The sequence below is a fragment of the Lycorma delicatula genome, chromosome 1, assembly GCF_047948215.1.
Source record: "Lycorma delicatula isolate Av1 chromosome 1, ASM4794821v1, whole genome shotgun sequence".
In the NCBI taxonomy this organism is placed as follows: domain Eukaryota; kingdom Metazoa; phylum Arthropoda; class Insecta; order Hemiptera; family Fulgoridae; genus Lycorma; species Lycorma delicatula.
In genome coordinates, this window is record NC_134455.1 from 269,724,694 (window position 1) to 269,744,847 (window position 20,154).

The following is a 20,154-nucleotide window of genomic DNA, read 5'->3' on the forward strand; positions in this document are numbered from 1 at the left end:
ATAAAATTGTAAACCAAAAAAAAACATTAATTGTGATCTTCTGGTTTTGTATATCCGACTTTGAGGAATGGTGTCATGTTATGGGGAAACTCTTCCAATATAAATAGAAATTTTTGCAAAAAAAAATTAATTGAAAACATTTAATTCATTAAATTCTTCTTGCAGACCTGTATTTAAGCAGTACAATATACATAACCTCGTATTCTGCATAGCTACTATACTTTTCTTAAAAAATATTTAAACTATATTTCAACTACATTCTGCAGCTTTGTTTTAGACCATTTTTCAATGAGAGCAATCCTAAATTTATCCTTATGAAGACAATTTCCATCCACAGAGAGTGATCAGGAAAATGAGAATTTCTAGAGGATTTAAATATAGTAGAATGAGTTAAATATAATTGGTCTATATGCTTCCCATATAACAATCCAGCTGAACACGCCTGAATTATTTATGGAAAGGTGTCTTTTGAAAGTTAACAAACCTCCGTAGTAACTAAGTCAGTTGTCAGATCCTAACTCACAGACCGTAACTGATGTGAGTCAAGTTAAGAGTCAGGTGACACTTAAAAATGTTGTCAATAAAACAATAAACAACATGTTAAAAGTTCTTTGAATGCTAGGAGGGTCATATCTTTCTAAAAAGTGATTTATAAGTTTTCCTTTGAAGTATATTAGTTCACTTTACCATCACAAATAGTAAAATGTCTTGTTTTCTATTATAATGAATTTTATAATTTAATACTGTAATATGATTCTTCACTATTCTGTCATTACAACCCACAGAAAAAGCTTTCTTTTTATTGAGAAGGTCAGTCAGAATTGCAGTAACATTCTGTCTTTAGTATGAAGATTAGTACAAATTTTTCTCAGTTTACACTCAATTATGTAGATCCTGTATTAGATTAACATGTAGTTTATCACTCTCCTAAAGAGAAGTTTAAGCACACATAGTAATATTTTAATATTATATAAAATGCAATCCATCAAACACAGTAATTAGATAAGTTAAACTTACTATTAATTTCCAATAACTAGTTTTTGCAGTATCTTACATCTTGGTATTAAATTCTATTTTTATAACATTAAAACTTTTTTTTTTTAATAATTTGTCATGTTATATTTTTCCATCTGATATAATGATGTGGGATGATACACTTAAAAATATTGTCAATAAAACAATAAGCAAAATGTCAAGAACCAAAAACATTCTTTGAATAAAAGGAGGGTTGTATCTTTCTAAAAAGTGAACTACATACAAGTGATCCAATTTTAATTGTAAAAAAACTGCAGATTTTTACAGGTTCATTTTTTAAATCATGTTTTGAAAGTATTAACTTACTGTCAAAAGTTTCTTCACAATAACAGCTTCATCACAAGCAATAATTGCAATGCCATTTTTCTGATTTCAGATGATGATCATTATGGGTGTTATTGGTCTAGTAATACTAGCCATCATAGTGGGTAAGTTCAATTAATAAACCAACAGCCACTAACTTCTGCTAAACATACCTACTATAAAATTCGACTTTTGACTGTGGTCAGAAAATAATGAATGCATAGGGTGAAAAAGAGAATGTTTAAAACATATGAAATGAATAAACAAAAATTTCATAATAATGAAAAAATAATGTTCCTATAATGGAATTTTTGTTACCAAAGCAAAAAATGCAAAATTTAGAAAAAAGTGACAAAAATGCAATAGGAATTATTTTGTTTGAATATAATTTTATGGCTTATTAAACATTAATATAACATATTTACACAACGACTGAACCGGTAACACGCAAATTTTGTTTCAAATATTAAATAAACATTAATTTCAAGATTAGTAACCAAAAAGTTCAAGCAAAATTTCATTTCATTAATAATAAAAAGTATTATTCACAAATTGTAAATAAATTAGATAGAAGTTTCTTGGATTCAAGTATATTTTTAAGTACTTGTTTGTTTCTTATATACATACAGTATATAAATTATAAAATTTGGTCATAGAAATATAAGAAAATGTATATATTATAATGTAATTAAGTTTCTAACAGTAATAATTTTTACTTGTTTAATTTATATATATATATATATATATATATATATATATATATATATATACAGTTAATAAATATTATTTATGAATTATCTAAATAATCAAGTAGGATTATGAAAAACTATTGTGTATGTGTCTATGTTAATAATAATATATATATCTAAACTGTTGCTATTAGCTAGTTTCTACTGAAAAAATATAAATACACTTATTATTATTTGTTTTTCTCTCTATTAGTAAAATGGCTTTATGTCAGTGTATTTCTTATCATCACATAAATACAACAAGGTTTCACAGATCCTTATTAATGTTAAGTGGGAAATTAAAATAATTGGTGTGCCTTGTTTGTATGTACTGTGCTGTTTTCAAATAATAATTGTTGTATTTTTGTTCTTAACATTTTTTGTTTATGTATGCTCAGAAATGTTTAAAATTACTACATAATTGAAATGGGTTCATTTTTCATGTAACTTTTATTGTTATTACTACTGCGTAATAGTTCAGTGTGTAAGATCTCTTTAATTTTATTTATTTCTTAGTTTTCATTTTATTAAAAAAAAAATTATGGATTTTATCAGAATATTTTCTTTTGGATGTTGACATAAGATAAATGTGATGTCTAAACTGCATGACAACAAGCATCTGAATGGTCTGGAAAGATTTATTTACGTGTAAGAATATTATTTCAAATTCATTTTATGGAATGTGAGAATAGTTTGATTCAGTATGTGTTAAACTTCATAGAATGTTGTGACATCTTTATTGGTTTGAATTATGTTATTTACATTTTCTTACTCTGAAAAAATTACATATATATTTGTAACATTTTTATTATTTTATCTCACTGTATGATTTGGTTCTTGGTACTCAAAATAAGCAAAAAGCTTCTTCTTGAATAACTTTTTAGTTTTAAGTGTGATAAGAAATGTTACAGTGATGTGAAGCTGACAAAATGACAAAAAGATATCTCAAGTTATTACTATAATTGTGTTGTGAATTATCATAAGAGAAAGGATTAGATCATAGGAATTCTATTTATATCAGTAGGACTGAAATTTAGGACTGACATAACTGACCCTACCGATTATAGAATCGATCTTAGATGATGAAGCAGCTGATATAAATTTAATTATTGCTTTTAGCATTACACAATGATAATTTTTTTAAACAATCTTTAATGTTCACAGTATTTTGTAGATAATTTAATTATTTATTCACAGCAGTAAATTTTTATGCATTTATAATTTAATATTATTAATTTGCTAGTTTAATTTATGCAATGCTTTATATTAATTTATTGCGTATGATTATTACTACTAATAAATTATTTTGTTAATATAATATTATTAATATTAATTGGTGATGCATAATAAATTTGTTTTGTTAAAAATGTTACTATAGTTTCTAGTTAATTATCCAGTATTATTTATATCATTTAAATTGTTACCCATTCAGCCCTGTAAGTACATGATTGTATAACAATGTACTTATATGAATTATTATATAAATTTATAAATTAAATTCAAATCTATTATGACAATGTAGCCTACATTTTCATAAGTATTTGAATATGATAAAAGACTTTTTAATAAATATTAGGAGATTTTTTCTTCTTGTAGTTGAAGAAAATAATATAAAAATAAATTTCTGACTCTGAACAGATTTAATATTTTATTTACTTTAATCCAAATGAATTACAATAATTAAAAAAATAATTTATTATTATTTCTATTATTATATGAACAGATTTTAACCGAAATATAGTAAAGCATCTTATTTATTTGTTTTAACAATTAACTAAACAAGGATTTTATTTTTAGAAGTAATTTTTGTTACTTATATTTAAAACTAATTATTATATATTTTACCTAAGTTTTTATAGTTAATTTACATATGAATATTTTTAGTTTACACATCTTTAAGTTACCCTGAATTTTAGAAATGATGCTTTTTATTATAAATATTTATTCATCATAGCTGATAATAGTAACGTAATAGTTTTAGCTTTTAAGTAACAATGCATTTTTTCAATTTTAATAAAAATGTTGTATTTTTTTCAAGTAGATTTGTAGCATGTCTTGATGCTGTTTTATTAATTATTGTTTTCTTTGATTTTAATCTGATAATTTCTTGAATTATAATTATTGTTATTAAATGCATTTTTCAATTGGTAGCATTTTACTTATGAAGTTTAATGAAAATTTACAGTTCTAACAGGTAAACGTTTACAAAATCTTAATTTTTTTCTCTGGTTAACTCAATGAAATTTTAGTAAAAAAAAAAAAAAACAAGAAATATATCATGCATGTTATTTTATTCTAAATATTTAATGCATGCTATTAATTTATTAATTTCTCTACTAAAAATTTGAAAATTTTTGTCGCACTTTTTTTTTAATCAGTGACTTAGTAAACTGAATTTTTTCCACAGTAATTAAAAAACCTCTTTGTGACTTCTTTATATATGTTTGATGATATCTGCTTTGGAAAATAGATTTTTTATTCACAAAATACTACACTGAAAAGTAGTACTTCTTTGTATGAGAATAAAAAAAAATTAAAACTGAGCGATACAAACAAAGGTTTAAACTTCATATTTTATTTCAATTTTAATCATTTATAATTTGCTCCCTGTTTTTTAACCATTACTTAATGGTTTTAGAAGCCATTTTTATGTAATTTATAACAATTCATTGCTTTGGTTATAAAATACATGGTTCTCACAATGATGATTGGTCCAAATTTTAAGTGAAAAAGAAATAGTATTTGATAATAGTTTAGTAAACATGAAATAAAACTTATTCAATAGATTTTTGTATGATATAAAAATTATATTTCATGGCATAAAATACATTTTTTTTAATCTTTTAAATTTTAAATATAACTTTATATATTTTTTTTTTAATTTATATAATTTTTTAGGTATTATTTTTAAGAAGAACTATCCCAAATTTATAAATATATATATATATATATATATATATATATATATATATATATTATGTCAAAACATTTTTATCTATACATGGGTAACCTTCATCCATTAGTGGCCAGTAATATTAAAGTTGTTGCAATTTGGATGTGGTCAATAGAAATATATGTATTTTGCATATGGTTTAACATGTTTACGCTTTTGAATTTAGACTATCCATATAATCTATCAATGTGTTTTTTGTGTGTTTGTGAATTTCACACTGTACAGATGTGTACACAATAATGTGGTCTTTTACTGAGTATTTATAGATTAGGTTTTTATTAATATCTGCTTTTTTGATGAGCTTCTATATGTTGGTTGGCAAATGCCAACTCAATATTACTAGATGTGTATTGTTTTTTTATATACATTGTAACTTTGATTGAACCTTTATTTTTAGAGAATTGAATTTTTTAAATGTATTCTGTGTGTACAGATCTGCTTTTTGATTGGTTTTGGGTTCTAAAAATGATTTAATAGATGCTCTTTAAATTTTGAGTCATTTAATTCAGATATTGCTTTGGTTGTCTTATTTAACAAACACAAAACATAACCAAACATACAGCTACAAACAACAAATCTATTCATAAAATAATACATGACATTATATGATGGCACCATCATATAACAAACACTAAGGTAATTTTAATAAACGTAAATAATAATTTTTAACTTTCATAAACAAATTATCTGCTGATTCTTTGCAAGGACTGCAACATCTAATGAATAAAATACTAGACTAAGTGAACTGTATGTTTTATAAATTACTATGGAAAAATATTTTGATCATTATCAAACAGTATAATGTGTTGGGAAATATAATCCAAGATGGAATGGAGATCAAGAGAATAAAAAGGTTCTCATGCCAATCGTGCTCTGTGAACCCATATCAGCATCACTTGCTGAAAAAGGTTCAGAGTAAAATCAGTGAATAAAAAAAGTTAAACCAAACATAATAAACCAACACACACACTTGTTTGTTTATTTAATAAATACAGTTCTAGTAATATGTAACTGAAATATATCTAACAGCAGAAAGTTCTACTGGTAACCAGTTTCAAACAAAGATATAATGAATATGGAAAAACACAACATTTTAGTACAGAGCTGGTATTCACCAAATGTTCCATAGGAAGAGATCAATTGTACATAAATCCTCAACTTACCTCAACACTAACGTAGACATTTGCTCATCCAAATAAAGAGGATTATTTAACACACTTAAATATTTAAAAAATAATTTCTTTTTCGCATGTTAGGTATTTTTCTTTCACTGTGATTTCTTCTGTCATGCACTAGTATTTCTTAAAATAATGAAAGTATTATTTCTTATATGAAAGTAATATTTCTTTAAATAATGAAATGTTTATAAAAAAAATTAAAGTAAAAAAAAATTAATAAACAAGTAAACTCTTAGCAGTATAATACACAACATAAACATATACAACATGTACATAAACATATACAAACATATGTATATGATATTTTTCCTACTGAGGAAACATTAAATATGGAAAGATTAATTTACATAATCAATTAAATATTTATAAATAAGGAAATATCATTATTAAAACTCTATAAATCAAATAAATTTTGTATTCAGTGGTAACAAAATAAAAGTTAATTGGTAATTTTCTCAATCAATAGTGCATGCTATAAATAATTTTACAATGTGTAAAAAAATAATACTTTTTAATCAAATTTATACCTGTAAAATAAAATATTTTTAATTTACAGTAAACAAATTAATTCAGAACATGAAGTAATTTGTAATAAATTTAATAACTACTAAAACAACATACACACTAGAGATAGAAAGAATTAAAAGAATATGTTTCTTGGATATTAAAATTAGGAATAAAAGAAAGTAATAATAGTTAAACAATTGCAGTGATAAACAAATTTAACCTGTTCAAAGCACAGAAAGTAGCAGAAAAACCATAGATTAACTGATGTTTCAATTACAAAGATAATAACTAAGTATTAACTAAAGAGATTGATACAGTAAATTAGAATAATAAATAATGATTTCAGCTTAAGGGATTTAAATAAAATAGAAAGTAAATTCAATTTCAAGCATGAAAACAAAATATGCACTTTACGACATTAAAAAACTACAATAAACATTACATATTTATAATTAAAATATTCAAGAAACATCTGTCATAATATCATAACTATCATAAAAAATTAAACAGATTGACCAATAAAATCAAATTCAATGACAGTGATGTTTATATGTAAAGTTTTATGTATACAAAAATAATAAAATGTGGTAAAAAAACTAGAAACATTTTACGTTTGTATGACAAGCTAACGTTTCAAAAAAAATTAGGTTCTTATACAGACTTACAAGTATGAATAAAAACCTTTCGTAAGAACAAATTTAAAAAATAAAAAACCTTTACAAAATAAAAAGAACTTAAAAAATTTAGAAATTTATGTAATAGAAATTATTATTATTTATCTTAATAATAATTTTACTTATTATTTTAATTCAGCACAGCAGCAGAAGCCAAGATATGCTAAAAAAGAAGAAAATTACATAATATTAAAATAAAAAATATATATAAAGAAAAAAACAAGTGTCAATTAGAGCATATAATGCTGGGCAAATTAAAATCAAAAACAATGAACAGTATAAGCTGATTAGATTATAAACAGCAATAATGATAATAATAACTACAATCAATTTAAAATCATTTCTCAGTCAAACATATAGAATCTTCTTTAAATCGTGCACATATTGTGTAAAAGCCTGGAAGAAGTTAATCTTACTTTAAAAATGTTCTGCAGTACCCATGCATCAGATGGTAGGAAATACAGATTGTTTCCACAAACTAAATGTAAAGAAATTTCTAACATTAGTTCTTTGAGTTTTGATTGAAACACTGCCAGGAATACTATTAAGTCCATAAATAATTTTTTGAGAAAAGAACCAAATCAAAAAAGTCAAACACATCAAAAAGTACTGGACAAGGATGGCTAATCCAAACGACGACAGATATCAGAGATGCTTAATTGCCAACCAAATTTGTGATGCGACCAATGTAAGAAGATATTCTGAGTACTCTTTCTGCAATATAATTATGTAGTTTGTTTCATGTGGTAGTGGAATATTCCAGTTGACTGAGAACTAAGAATTTTTAAAGTGTCAGACATGAGTTTCGGTTTTGAAATAGTCTTGCAAGCCATTTAATCAGCCCAAGGTTGCGCTTCACCTTATTAACAATCACATCTACATGATCTTTTAAATAAAGCATGGTGTCCATTAAGACTCCGAGATCATTTACTTTTGTTCAATTCTAATAGGTTGACCATTAATGAAGTAAACATGATGAGAAAGATTGGTTTTTCTGGAGAATAGAATGTAAAGGACCTTATTAACAAAAGTATTTTATTAAGTTGTATCTACTCATAAATAGCATTAATATTATTGTGTATCAGAAGATCATCTTGACTTTTGAGGTATGACTTTTTTGAGCATGACTTTTGAGTCATGCTCAAAAGAGACTGAATGATAAACCGGCAAAAGAGACTGAATGATAATCTGCATAAATTTCAAAGTCAACAGAGATAACCACTGACACTTCATTCATAAAAAAATAAAAAAAACAGATCCAAATTAGAGCTGAGGAACACCAGAAGAAGCAATAAACACATGAGATGATGAATGAGATAGCGAATAGAAAATCTCCTTCCTCTAAGATATGAGGCAATTAATAAAGCAGATATTCATTTAAACTGTAATGTCTCAGTTTACAGAGGAGTATAGACTATCATCTTGTTGAACACTTTTGAAAATCAAACCAGATAACATCTACCTGATCTTGTCTCTCTACAAATGGACCAGTGATGTCAGGAGTGTAGGTGATGTTTGATGTAGTCGAATGACCCTGCATAAATTCATGTTGATAAACAGTGATTAGTGGTTGAATGTGACGGTAAATATGTAACTATTTTTTCAATGATTTTGGAAAAAGAACATAATAAATAGATAGGACAGAAATGATTTATTATAGGATTTAGGAATAAGTATGAAAGTTGCAGTCTTCCTAAGGGAAGGATAAGTGCCAGATTGAAAATTCCAATTGCAAGTAGAGGTGAGGACAGGAGCGATCAACAAACTAATTCCCTTGATAATGTATGATGGAATATTATCAGGACCAGTGGCAAATTTAGAATTCAACTAACTTGTGACAACCAGAACATACTCTAAGCAAACCAGTGGCATAATAATTATTACTACTATAACACTGATAATAATAATAAAAAAACACAAACTTGAAATATATATATAAAAAAGTTGACAGGACTGTCAATTAAAAATTATGTTTTTTTGTCTTTTGTTTTACTAGATACCAGTAGTAATATAATTAAATCACAGTAAAATTTTGAAATATTTCAATAAAATTTTTAAAAATTCCAGAAAACTATACAGTTAATTTAATAATAAATTCATTTCAACGTTTCTCAAAATACACTTTACAAAATAAATCATTTATTTACAAAAATTAAATCAAATAATAATAATAAAATTCGTAGGGATAATAATCAAATAACCAAGCAATTATTTTTAATGATTAAACAATCATTATGGAGTGATGGTGTGTTCATATTATTCTCTTCATTATGTTAAATAATTTTTTATATACTTTTAATATTTTTAATGTATCACATATTACACTACTGAAGAACTAAAGTACTTCTGTAGTAGTGTAAGTATTGAAGTAGTCTATAAAAAATTCATAGCACAAGAAAAAAAATTACAGTGAAAAGTGAGTATTATTTAAATGTTTATTAAATTTATTCCCTTGTTGGATGAATCTTAATAAAATATTATCAGATTTAAATTATATGAAATGTACAAACACATAATATTGATATCCTTTTATACAGGCAGTCACAGTTAAAAAATAAATCTGTTTTGATCATATCCTAAACAAACATGTATATCTTCTTATTTAAAAAAAAAATTATCACCAGCAGCAATTTTAGTGCAACCATAGCAATAAAGCTGGTTACTGATGAAAGCGTGCTCATGAGTAGTATTACATAGAATTATGTAAATATTCTTTTGTTTGGTCATCAACCATTTGATTGCTTCCATGTACCTCTCACAGGAAGGAATATAAAGGTACATCAAACCAATTATATAATATTATGTCCAACATCCTCAGTTATCTGATTCATACATCCTAATATTTGACTTCATTCACTATTTTACCCTCTTCACTTCCTTTTAAAACCAAGTTGACTAACACTTAACATACACTCCTTAGTATGTTTTAATATACAACTTTGCCCTTCTTTTTACAGTACCCTGCTACAAACCTCTTTCTTCTGTAATTAATATTATAACCTTTTCACTACAAAACCATTATACGCCATCGACTCACCTAATCTTTCAGTATGATTCTAAAGGTTCTTTTCTTTATATTTCTGACTTTCCTGTTTCCCATATAAATTTACTTCAGTGCTCTTGTTATTTTTATGTGATTTGTTTAACTGATACCCTATTACCTTTAACTTCAGAAAAACAGGCAGTCCTTTCTTTTTTGTTAATATGCCTTTCAACAGCTTGAGTTAATTGATAAATATTTTTAATTTTAGTTTTAAAATGTTTTTAGATCAACACAAAGAACAAAAATTCTAAATTCTCAAACACAAATATTTTACATAATATGTTGATATAACCAGAATACTAGTATTTTGTTATGTAAGGGGATTCCAAGAACTATGTAGATGAGTACTATTGCTCACTTAAGATATATTTATGATGATGTTTATTGTTTTTTAAAAATAACTTTCTTCAGACTGAAATGATAAAGAAACTATTTTTTTTAACTTATCCTTATTAAAAAAAGAAAAAATAAATAAACCATACAATTTATGAAATTTAAAATATAGAAAAATGAAACATAAATGAATTGTGTATAATCATCAGGGTGCTAATTTTATCAATTATAAAAAGGGTAATTATAATTTTTCTTTCCTTTTTTTTTAAGAAGTTAAATTTTGATTTCTGAAAATTGTTTTAATTTCCTCAGCAAAATTTATATAGATGTCATCCTTATATGGTCCATAGACCATTAGTCTTGTATGAGGTTTTTTTTGTGAATATAAAAGAGAAAGTAGAATAACTTTTTTCAATAAACATTTATTTATAATACAAATGATATATTATACAAATGAAATGAAATATTATACAAATGATTTTTGACAATTCAAATAATTCATTAACTTAACATATTGATTGACACTGTGCTAATATAATATTATATAAAATTTATAATAAATGAAATCTAAACTATCAAAACACAGTAAACAGATAAGTTAAACTTACCATATTACTTCCAAAAATCAATTTTCACAGCATCCTGCATCTTCAGTTGGTATTTAATTCCATAATTACATTAAAATAAGTTGTTATGATTTGTAAATTTTGAATTTGTCGAAATTTTTACTGTTTTATAAAATTTGGATTTATTATGAATGAATACGGAAATTCTGCTACCCAGTACTGTAATGATGTAATAACTAAATTAAAATAATAATTTTAATTTTGTTTTGTGATGATGTAATATTAATATTTTAATAAATATTACATCATTTCAGTGCTGGACAGCAGTTTTATCCTATTAAAGGCAGTTTATACTTTTATACGGATTTGAAAACTAGATTGTGGATTCTGGTGTTCTTTGGTGGTTGGGTTTCAATTAACTACACATCTCAGGAATGGTCAATCTGAGACTGTATAAGAATACATTTCATTTACATTCATACATATCATCTTCATTCATCCTCTGAAGTAATACCTTACAGTAGTTCTAGAGGCTAAACAGAAAAAAGAAAGAATATTGGATCGCAGAATTTGCATATTCGTCCATAATAAATTCAAAATTTATAAAACAGTAACAATTTTGACAAATTCGCAAAATATAAAAACAATTTTTTTTTATTAGAATTATTTATTTTTATAGAATTTAGTACCAACTGAAGATGCATCTCCTGCAAAAATCAGATTCTTGGAATAAATATAATAAGTTTAACTTATCTATTTACTCTGTTTTGGTGGTTTAAATTTCATTTAATATATACTTGTATCTCAAAATTGTTAAATATCTCAAGGATTATAAATATTATAGAGAACAAATCACTCATGTCAAAGACTCAAAATAATTTCAAGAAAAGTAAGTTGTCTTTGTTTTTGTTTTCGTAATTTATCATAGATTAAAATCAAACTAAGCTTTTATTTTAGTAATAAATCACGCAAAAGGTTTTGTCTTTATAAAAATTATTGCATGTTAATTCTCCTTTCTTTCATCTTGTACCATCACTTCTTTGTTATCTTCTTGAATGGCATGAATATGGTGGAGCTGCATTTTTAAAGGTAAGATAAATGTTTTCCTTTCAAGTTCATAAATTCTGGATGTCTACTGCATGTGTGTGTTGTTACCTTTGTGTCATAATATGGAATTTGCCTGTGTCTCCTGCATGTTGGTTTTTCATGAAATACATGAGAAGAGTATGCAAAAGTCTGATCATAGAAAATCCATCACTCTGAAATATTTTAAAAACAAAAATTGATTTTTTATGCAGCTTTAAAATAGTAATATAAGCTGTGTTATTCCGGTTTACTAATTTATTTAATTTTTATAACAAAAACTTAATAGTTCTGAAAAACATGGAACAAGAATACCTTAACCTTTTTTAGATTATGCTACTACTGCCATCATCCTTTAGTTTTGGCATTTAACATCATTCATATAAAAGTATGAAGTTCATTTTAGCTCAATATGAAAAATAATAGAATTTTTTATTGAAGAGATTTTTGTTGAAGACACAGTAAAACCATGTAATGTGGTCATTAAGCCCATTAAATCAATAACAGCAGCATCACCCAGCTATCAGTTGATTATACCATTATAAAGTAAGTGATATTATCATATGATAAATAGTATTCTTGCACATACTTTGCTATTTCTAAATAAACAAAATTTTTACTATCTTAGGCTTTGAAATATCTCAAATTTACAATAACCCATAAGGGAATGCATAACATTCAGTTTCCTAGTAAAACATCTCAAAACATTTTTTCAAGTAAAATAAGTTTTCTGCTAGAGAGCATTTTTTCAGCCTAGGTCCAGAAACATTTTTCAGCTATATGAAAATCTTTACCAGTGCAGTATGTTATATCAAGATCATCATTGATGACTATTAAATATTCAATAGAATTTCATTCCAATAATCAAATATTCATTCACTCATATAATGCATTTTGTTAGTGATATTATTTTTATTCTTTTTCTTTAAGTGCCATCTCCTTTAAGAAAGTTGACTATCATCATGGCTATTCTAACTTTTGATCTTGCTGCTCTAAATAATTTTAAAGAATAACAGTTGTACTGCAGTATCAAATTTTCCAAACAAGTAATGTCTTTTCCTCCATTTCTTTTTCTTTGTATGATAGTTTTTCTGAGAGATTGTAACTATTTTCTGCTTAATTACTTGCAAAAAGGAATTACTTATCTGAAACAAACAAACAAAGTAAATACTGTTTATTGAAATTAGAAATTTGAAAAATTTATAGATGCTATATATTGACTCACTTTTTAGTCAAAATAAAACTATTAATGTTTTTTGACAAAATATTGTAATCTGCATATATAGGGACTGTGCAAGTTGATTTTAAAGATCTAATATCAGATTCCTCTCTCCTCACCCAAAGGTCCATATTGCAATATTCTTATTACAACTTATCAATTATTTTTACACTTAACATTTCTTTCTCTTTCTTCAGATCATTATTAAATTTGTTATTTAATCTGTTTTTTAAGTCATTATTAAATAGCAGCTACCTCAGTTGGTTTCAATTTTTTCATTAGCTCAGTTTTATTTATAGATGAATAAAACTGAGCTACTACTTTGTGGTTAAAAAATATTCCATTCATTTAATCATCTCAGAAAACTGTTAATTTTTTTATTTTTCTTCTATATTAAACTTTCTTCAATCTGACTCAAAAAGACATGATTGAACTAAGAAATAACTAAAGAAGATATATTCTACCAAGGTTGTGTTCTTATATTTATCAAAATAATAACATTTTTTTTTTTTAATTATGCCTTTTTTGTTTTTTAAACTGAAAGTAGATGTCTTTCAGAACTATTGTTTGATCCCTGTTTCAATTTCTGAAGTGTTTGCAGTTGGTTTGCTAATCTAGTTATTTTTAGTTGCATGCAGTGCAATCTTGTCCATATATGAAATTAATCATGCTACTCGTATTAAATATACAAAAACAAGGCCAGACAGATCAAATGATAGAAGCATAGATAAGAAAGAGATTGCTTAATTTTGAAGATTTTCAATATGGAAAAGGAGTAGTAGTAGTAGTAACAACAATTTATTTTTAAATTTAATATCTCAGTTTTAATATAGTTAATAAGAATATACTTTTCTCATGTATAATTTTGTAATTCCCACATTTTACAACTACTTTATCTTACTACTTTTTAAATTATCTGCTTTGTTGCTTAGATTAGCATTTTAAGAAACATAACACAGATCAGGGACAAATAAATGATTAACAATTGTCTACATCACACATTTGATATACCAGGATTCTACACTTGATTTCTTAGTATTGTACATTTACATTAACCATACATTCATAAAAAAAAAACAAAGAAAAACATTAAACCTGCTAAAATAATCCAAGTATTGTCCTAAAAATTAATCAGATCAATATTATAAAAACATCACATAATTATAAAGCTTTTGAAAAATAAATTTTATAAAACATTAACTCGTATAATACTGCTACATTTTTAGATTTATGCATAGTAAAGTACAAAAGATATTGAAACAAACTAAATAAAAAATGGAATAAATTATTAATGGATACATTATAAGATGACTGATTGCAAACACATTCACTTTTATAGGTTTATTATTTTCTGATTAATTACTTGCATACATTAATTATTTATCTGGATTGCATTGACATTAAATACTGTTTATTAAAGTTATAAGTTTAAAAAACATAGATACTATTTACTGACTCACTTTTTATTCAGAATAATATTAATGTTTTTCCTAAATAAAACATTAAAATTTGCGTACATTAGGGAATGTGCGAGCAGAAATTAAATATTTAATATCAGATCATACCTTAAAACTTTCAAACATGATGTAAATTACTTTGTAAGTCTATAAAATTAGTTTAATGCTGGAATGCAATAACTTACACTACATTTCACAAAAAAATGTGTAAAAGCAGACTGTTTAGTAAAAACATTATATTCTTAATTTCTCATATTCTGTATTTGTCTCAAATAATTTTTTTAATGACTGGCTACAACTCACAGCTATTTAAAAATAAATAAATAAAAACAATAAATTCAAAAGTATAATTATTTTCATCAACTGAAGAAATTTTGCATTTCACATATAAAAAAAAAGTAGGTTTACAGATAACAATCCATACTTATCAGTCAAACTCACTTTTTTATATTACTGTATTTATTTGTGTTAACATAATAAAAACATTTCCTAATATGTGTTGTAGATAATTTTGTTGTATAGAATAGGGGTATTTATTAAGATGTGCAACACTTATTATAATTAATGATAATAATAATTGAAACTACTAGAGATAATAATCGAAAGAGTATTTTTTAAAAATTCACCGACCTAAAAAGATTTTTTATACACCTTAGAATATTTCAATATAAGCTCCATTGGTTGTTCTACAATCATCCAGCCAATAATCAACTTCTGCCCCGGTCAGTTGGATCATTGCAGGCATAACTCTGGCAACAGCAGCGGTAATCTGTTATTTTAAATGTTGTACATCCCTGATTTTTTCACTGTAGACAATGTTTTCAACGTATCCATAGAAAAAAGTCAAGGGGTGTCAAATTTGAGCTTCTTGGATGTCAAAGCATAGGCCCTACCTACCCAACAATTAGGGAACTTTCCATTGAGAGCGCATCAAACACCTAGGCTAAAGTGTGGAAGCGCACCAACTTGTTGAAACATTACAGCAACTTAATTTCTTATTCAATTTAGTCAACTTGCGGGAAAATGTACAGTTGTAGCATATCTAAGTAAACATTCCCTGTGATAGTAGGCTCATGAAAAAAAAATGGGCCAATTGCACGACTGGACATCAAACCACATCACACATTCATTTTTGGGGAATCTCTGACATACTCAATAATTTCATTGGGTTGCTGAGATCCCCATATTCTACAATTATGCCAAAACATTCAAGAAACGGATCAATGCTGCTATTACCACAGTTAAAGATTTAAAAAAAATTATATCATCAAAGACAATTCATTAGATGCTTAAACTAATGAATTCTAATAAAGTATTCAACAAAACTCAAACTGGCATTGTAGTTTAGCACTTACCTGCCAATTTTGTACTTAGGTAGTGAATTGATTTCAGTCAAGTCAGTATTTTTAAATCCTTTTCTTACTGGTAACAGTAAAAAGAAAAATGAAGTGTGCAGATCTGTAAATATTTCAAGAGTGCTTTGGTTTAAAATATTTTTAAATCTCTATCAAAAATTTTACACGCAATTTATTTAGTATTACTGAATATCAACAATGGGAAAGTATATATATACTCAAAACATTTAGGAAAAATACCATAATAATTATTCATTTTAAAATATTATTACATGAAAGAATCACCAAATTTTTTACCAATAATTTTCTCTTTTAATCAGTAAGTTCTCTTTGATTAAGAAATCTTAGTTGGGAGTATTATTTAAAGTTTTTGAAATGTTAGTAAAAACTTTGTTGGGTGTGATTATATGAATATAGACATACTTTGTATCTGTTGACTGTTTTCAGTAATAAAAATATCACAAAAGTAACACATTTTATTATTTTTCAGTTAAAAGTGAGTCTACAATCTCAATAATCCATCTTTTCTTTAATGAAACTACTTTTATCCGTTTATTTATTATTTGTTTAAAGTGAGAACATACTGAAAGAAATCTCTTTCTACGTGATCAGCTGTGTTTCAGATACTGGAATAAAATTACTGAAACTACTAAGAAGTCTTTATAGCATCAATTAATATACAAGGGCGAGTCAAAAATTATCTACACTTTCACCACTGTGCACCTTCAAGGTTGTCATACTGCCTTCTGTGCACATGAGCTTAGAGTTGGTATATGACTGGTTATGTGTGCAAAATCTAATTCCAATCACATCATTTCCCTTCCAGCTATTAAATTGTAAACATGTTCATGTCGCGATCAACTTGTGCTAAGGAAGAACAATGAGCAATGATCTGATTTTTCTGGTTGGCGGGTATGAAACAGGATGAAATTTATCATAGACTTGTATCAATAATACAGGAACAATGCTTTATCACGTAAAAGTGGTTTTTCATGGATCGGGAAGTTTAAAATTGGCTAAACAAGTGTGATGCAAGAAGAGGGAAAAGCGAGCAGGACATCCATCAACCTCTACCACAGATAGGAAGATTCAGGAAGCATTACCAAGATGATTCAACAAGATTCAGCAAGATGGTTGGTGAGTAGGTGAATTACCATCAATGAGGTAACATCTTTTTTAACTATAATTTCAGTCGTGGTTCTGTTCATCAAATCATCCTTGACGAGCTCAGCTTCCATAAAGTCTGTATGTGATGTGTACCAAGGCAAAGCCCACCTGCACACAGTTGGCTACATCATTCAAACAATCAAGATGAATTATAAAGTACTAAAATACTCTCACTATAGCCCAGATTTTGCTCCTGCCGACTCTCATCTCTTTGGGTTGCTCAAATATGCTTTCTAAGGTTGTCAATTTTCTAAAGACTTAGACATGTAGGAAGCGCAGCAAAAGTGGCTTCACAACAAACCAAAGACCTTTTTCTTGGATGGAATGCGCAAGCTTGTGGATCGCTGGACCAAGTGCATTGACGATGTAGAAAAATGATGTACATGTTGGATCCCTATCTTTGTGTAAATAAATTGTAGAACAAAATGTGTCAGTAATTTTCCATTCACCTTTGCATTTTAGTTGTGAAACTGCCAACCTCCATGGTAGAATGACAGCATATAATGCTTTCAAAATGTTTCCAGGTTTAAACTCATATATTAAACAAATTCCATTCCATATTCCCCCACACACAAGCTTGAGATTGAGGCGAATTAACCAAAAAAAATTAATTTCAAAGGATTTTTTTTCAATAACTTATTGCGATTTATGTACAATTTACAGTTACAGTCCAACTTATATGTTAAGATTTAACTGATGGAAAGGAATAACATTAGAAATTGAAGAATTGTCTAAGCAGTAAAATTACAGTAATGAGGATGGACAGAGTTGAAGGGCATCAAAAGCAGACTAGTACAAGTAAGGACTATCAAAAGTGAAAAAGTCTTCTAAAATCAATTTTGGTGTCTTGGAATTGGGTTTTTTTTATAGTTTTTGATAGATGAGTTTTTACAGTAACAAAACATGAATTGCAGGACAACTAGAAAGATAAAGAACAGAGATATATGAACAATGTAAAACATATAAATGTAAAAAATGATAGGGGATAAGAGAATTCAGAATAAAGAGACAGTAAAGTGAATAGGAGAAAAAATAAGTTTACAGCAAAAACCTTCTAAAAATAAATTAATTTTTTTATTAGTAAAATAAATTTACCAGTAGATCTCATGTTAAAATACATAAAATTAGTAGATATGTCAAAGAAATTTTTTTTAAAATAACATCCATGGAGTGATGGATGGAGTGACATCAAATGTAGTAGTCATTAGCAACTAAAAATATCCACATTTTGTAATAAGACTACATCCAGCATCATTTAACTTTTCTGATCTACAGGAACTGGTTCAATAAAATGACTTCAATCATTGAAATTTATGCTTATTTAAACACTCTTCATTTTCCAAGATGCCGCAAGCAATTGTTAAGGGTGAGAGAAGACATTGAAATGAATGTAAAAAGTAAATAAAATTGAAAGTGAAGGATGCAGTAAAAACACTGAATTTGAGATTTTTGCACATATGGAAAAATGCATTAAGACAGTTGGATAACCAAACAGAATTTCAAACATCATTTTGCTTTTTAAGGTTTTTCTTTTGATGTTTATGATAATTCTGATGATTTCAAATAGCTTCAATGAAAAAATTTCTTGAAAATCCTTTAGTTGATAATTCTCCTGAAAGTTGTTTTAGTACATTTTATTTCTATATATTAAAAAGTAATTTATAAATATTTTGATGAATTAATGTAATACATTCATTTTATTTACTTTTCAAATTAAAATTTAATTTGGTTAAGTGACATTTTCATAAACACTGTTAGAGTTTTTCAGCAGAAAAAGTTCTATAACATCATACAATTTTACTTAAAGAAAAAAATGACTGCAAATGGAATACATGCAAATAAATAAGTGTTGCACACAAATACAATAGTGTCTGTAAATATGCTTTTTTTGTAAAAAAAAAAAAAAATACATAAAATAATACTTCTATGCTAATCTAAATTTGTTTTTCTTTTCTAGCTAAATTTATGCCAGAAAAACCTGAAGGTCCACAGTACCCATATCCGGGTATGTATCCACCTCCTGGACAGATGGCTCCACCACCTCCAGGTGTTGCAGCTCCTGCACCTGCTCCTGCTGCAGGTGCTGCAACAGGTGCTGAAAAAACTACTTAAACTCTTCCATTAACCTTCCAACAAATAATTATCAAATGGACTGAATCAATATAGCTGTAAAAGAGATGTTTGAAGCTAAATTGTTGTAATAACTGAATAAAGTGAAATTTCAGACATTTCAATAGTTTTTTTAAGTTTATAAGTGTTAATAAATTTTTTAAATTTATTTTTCTTTTTATTTAAAACATTTGATATAATGCATAGCATATATGTTACATTGAATATAATTTAATCAAAAGTAAATGTAATAGTATAAATTATTAAAACTTTAAAACATAGAAGTTAAAGTTGAAAATGTTATAATAGTTATCAAATACTTATTTTCCTATATACAGAAATACTGTTAGGCGATACTTGTTAATACATAAAATGTATACAATATGTACAAATGTTTTAACATAATTAATTAATTATAATTTATATAAATATGTATATAATTGT

At 26.1% G+C, this 20,154-nt stretch overlaps 1 protein-coding gene across 2 annotated transcripts in view; it reads left to right on the forward strand.

Annotated features, from left to right (window-relative positions):
• Nucleotides 1-19,910, forward strand: part of nSyb (neuronal Synaptobrevin) — a 76,860-nt gene extending 56,950 nt beyond the window's left edge. For both annotated transcript variants that reach the window (XM_075377162.1, XM_075377168.1), the window contains 2 exons: nt 1,412-1,463; nt 19,559-19,910. In XM_075377162.1, coding sequence (XP_075233277.1) covers nt 1,412-1,463; nt 19,559-19,713 — 207 coding nt within the window. In that variant the 3' untranslated portion in view covers nt 19,714-19,910. The remainder of the gene's footprint in view (nt 1-1,411; nt 1,464-19,558) is intronic.
• Nucleotides 19,911-20,154: the final 244 nt, after the last annotated feature.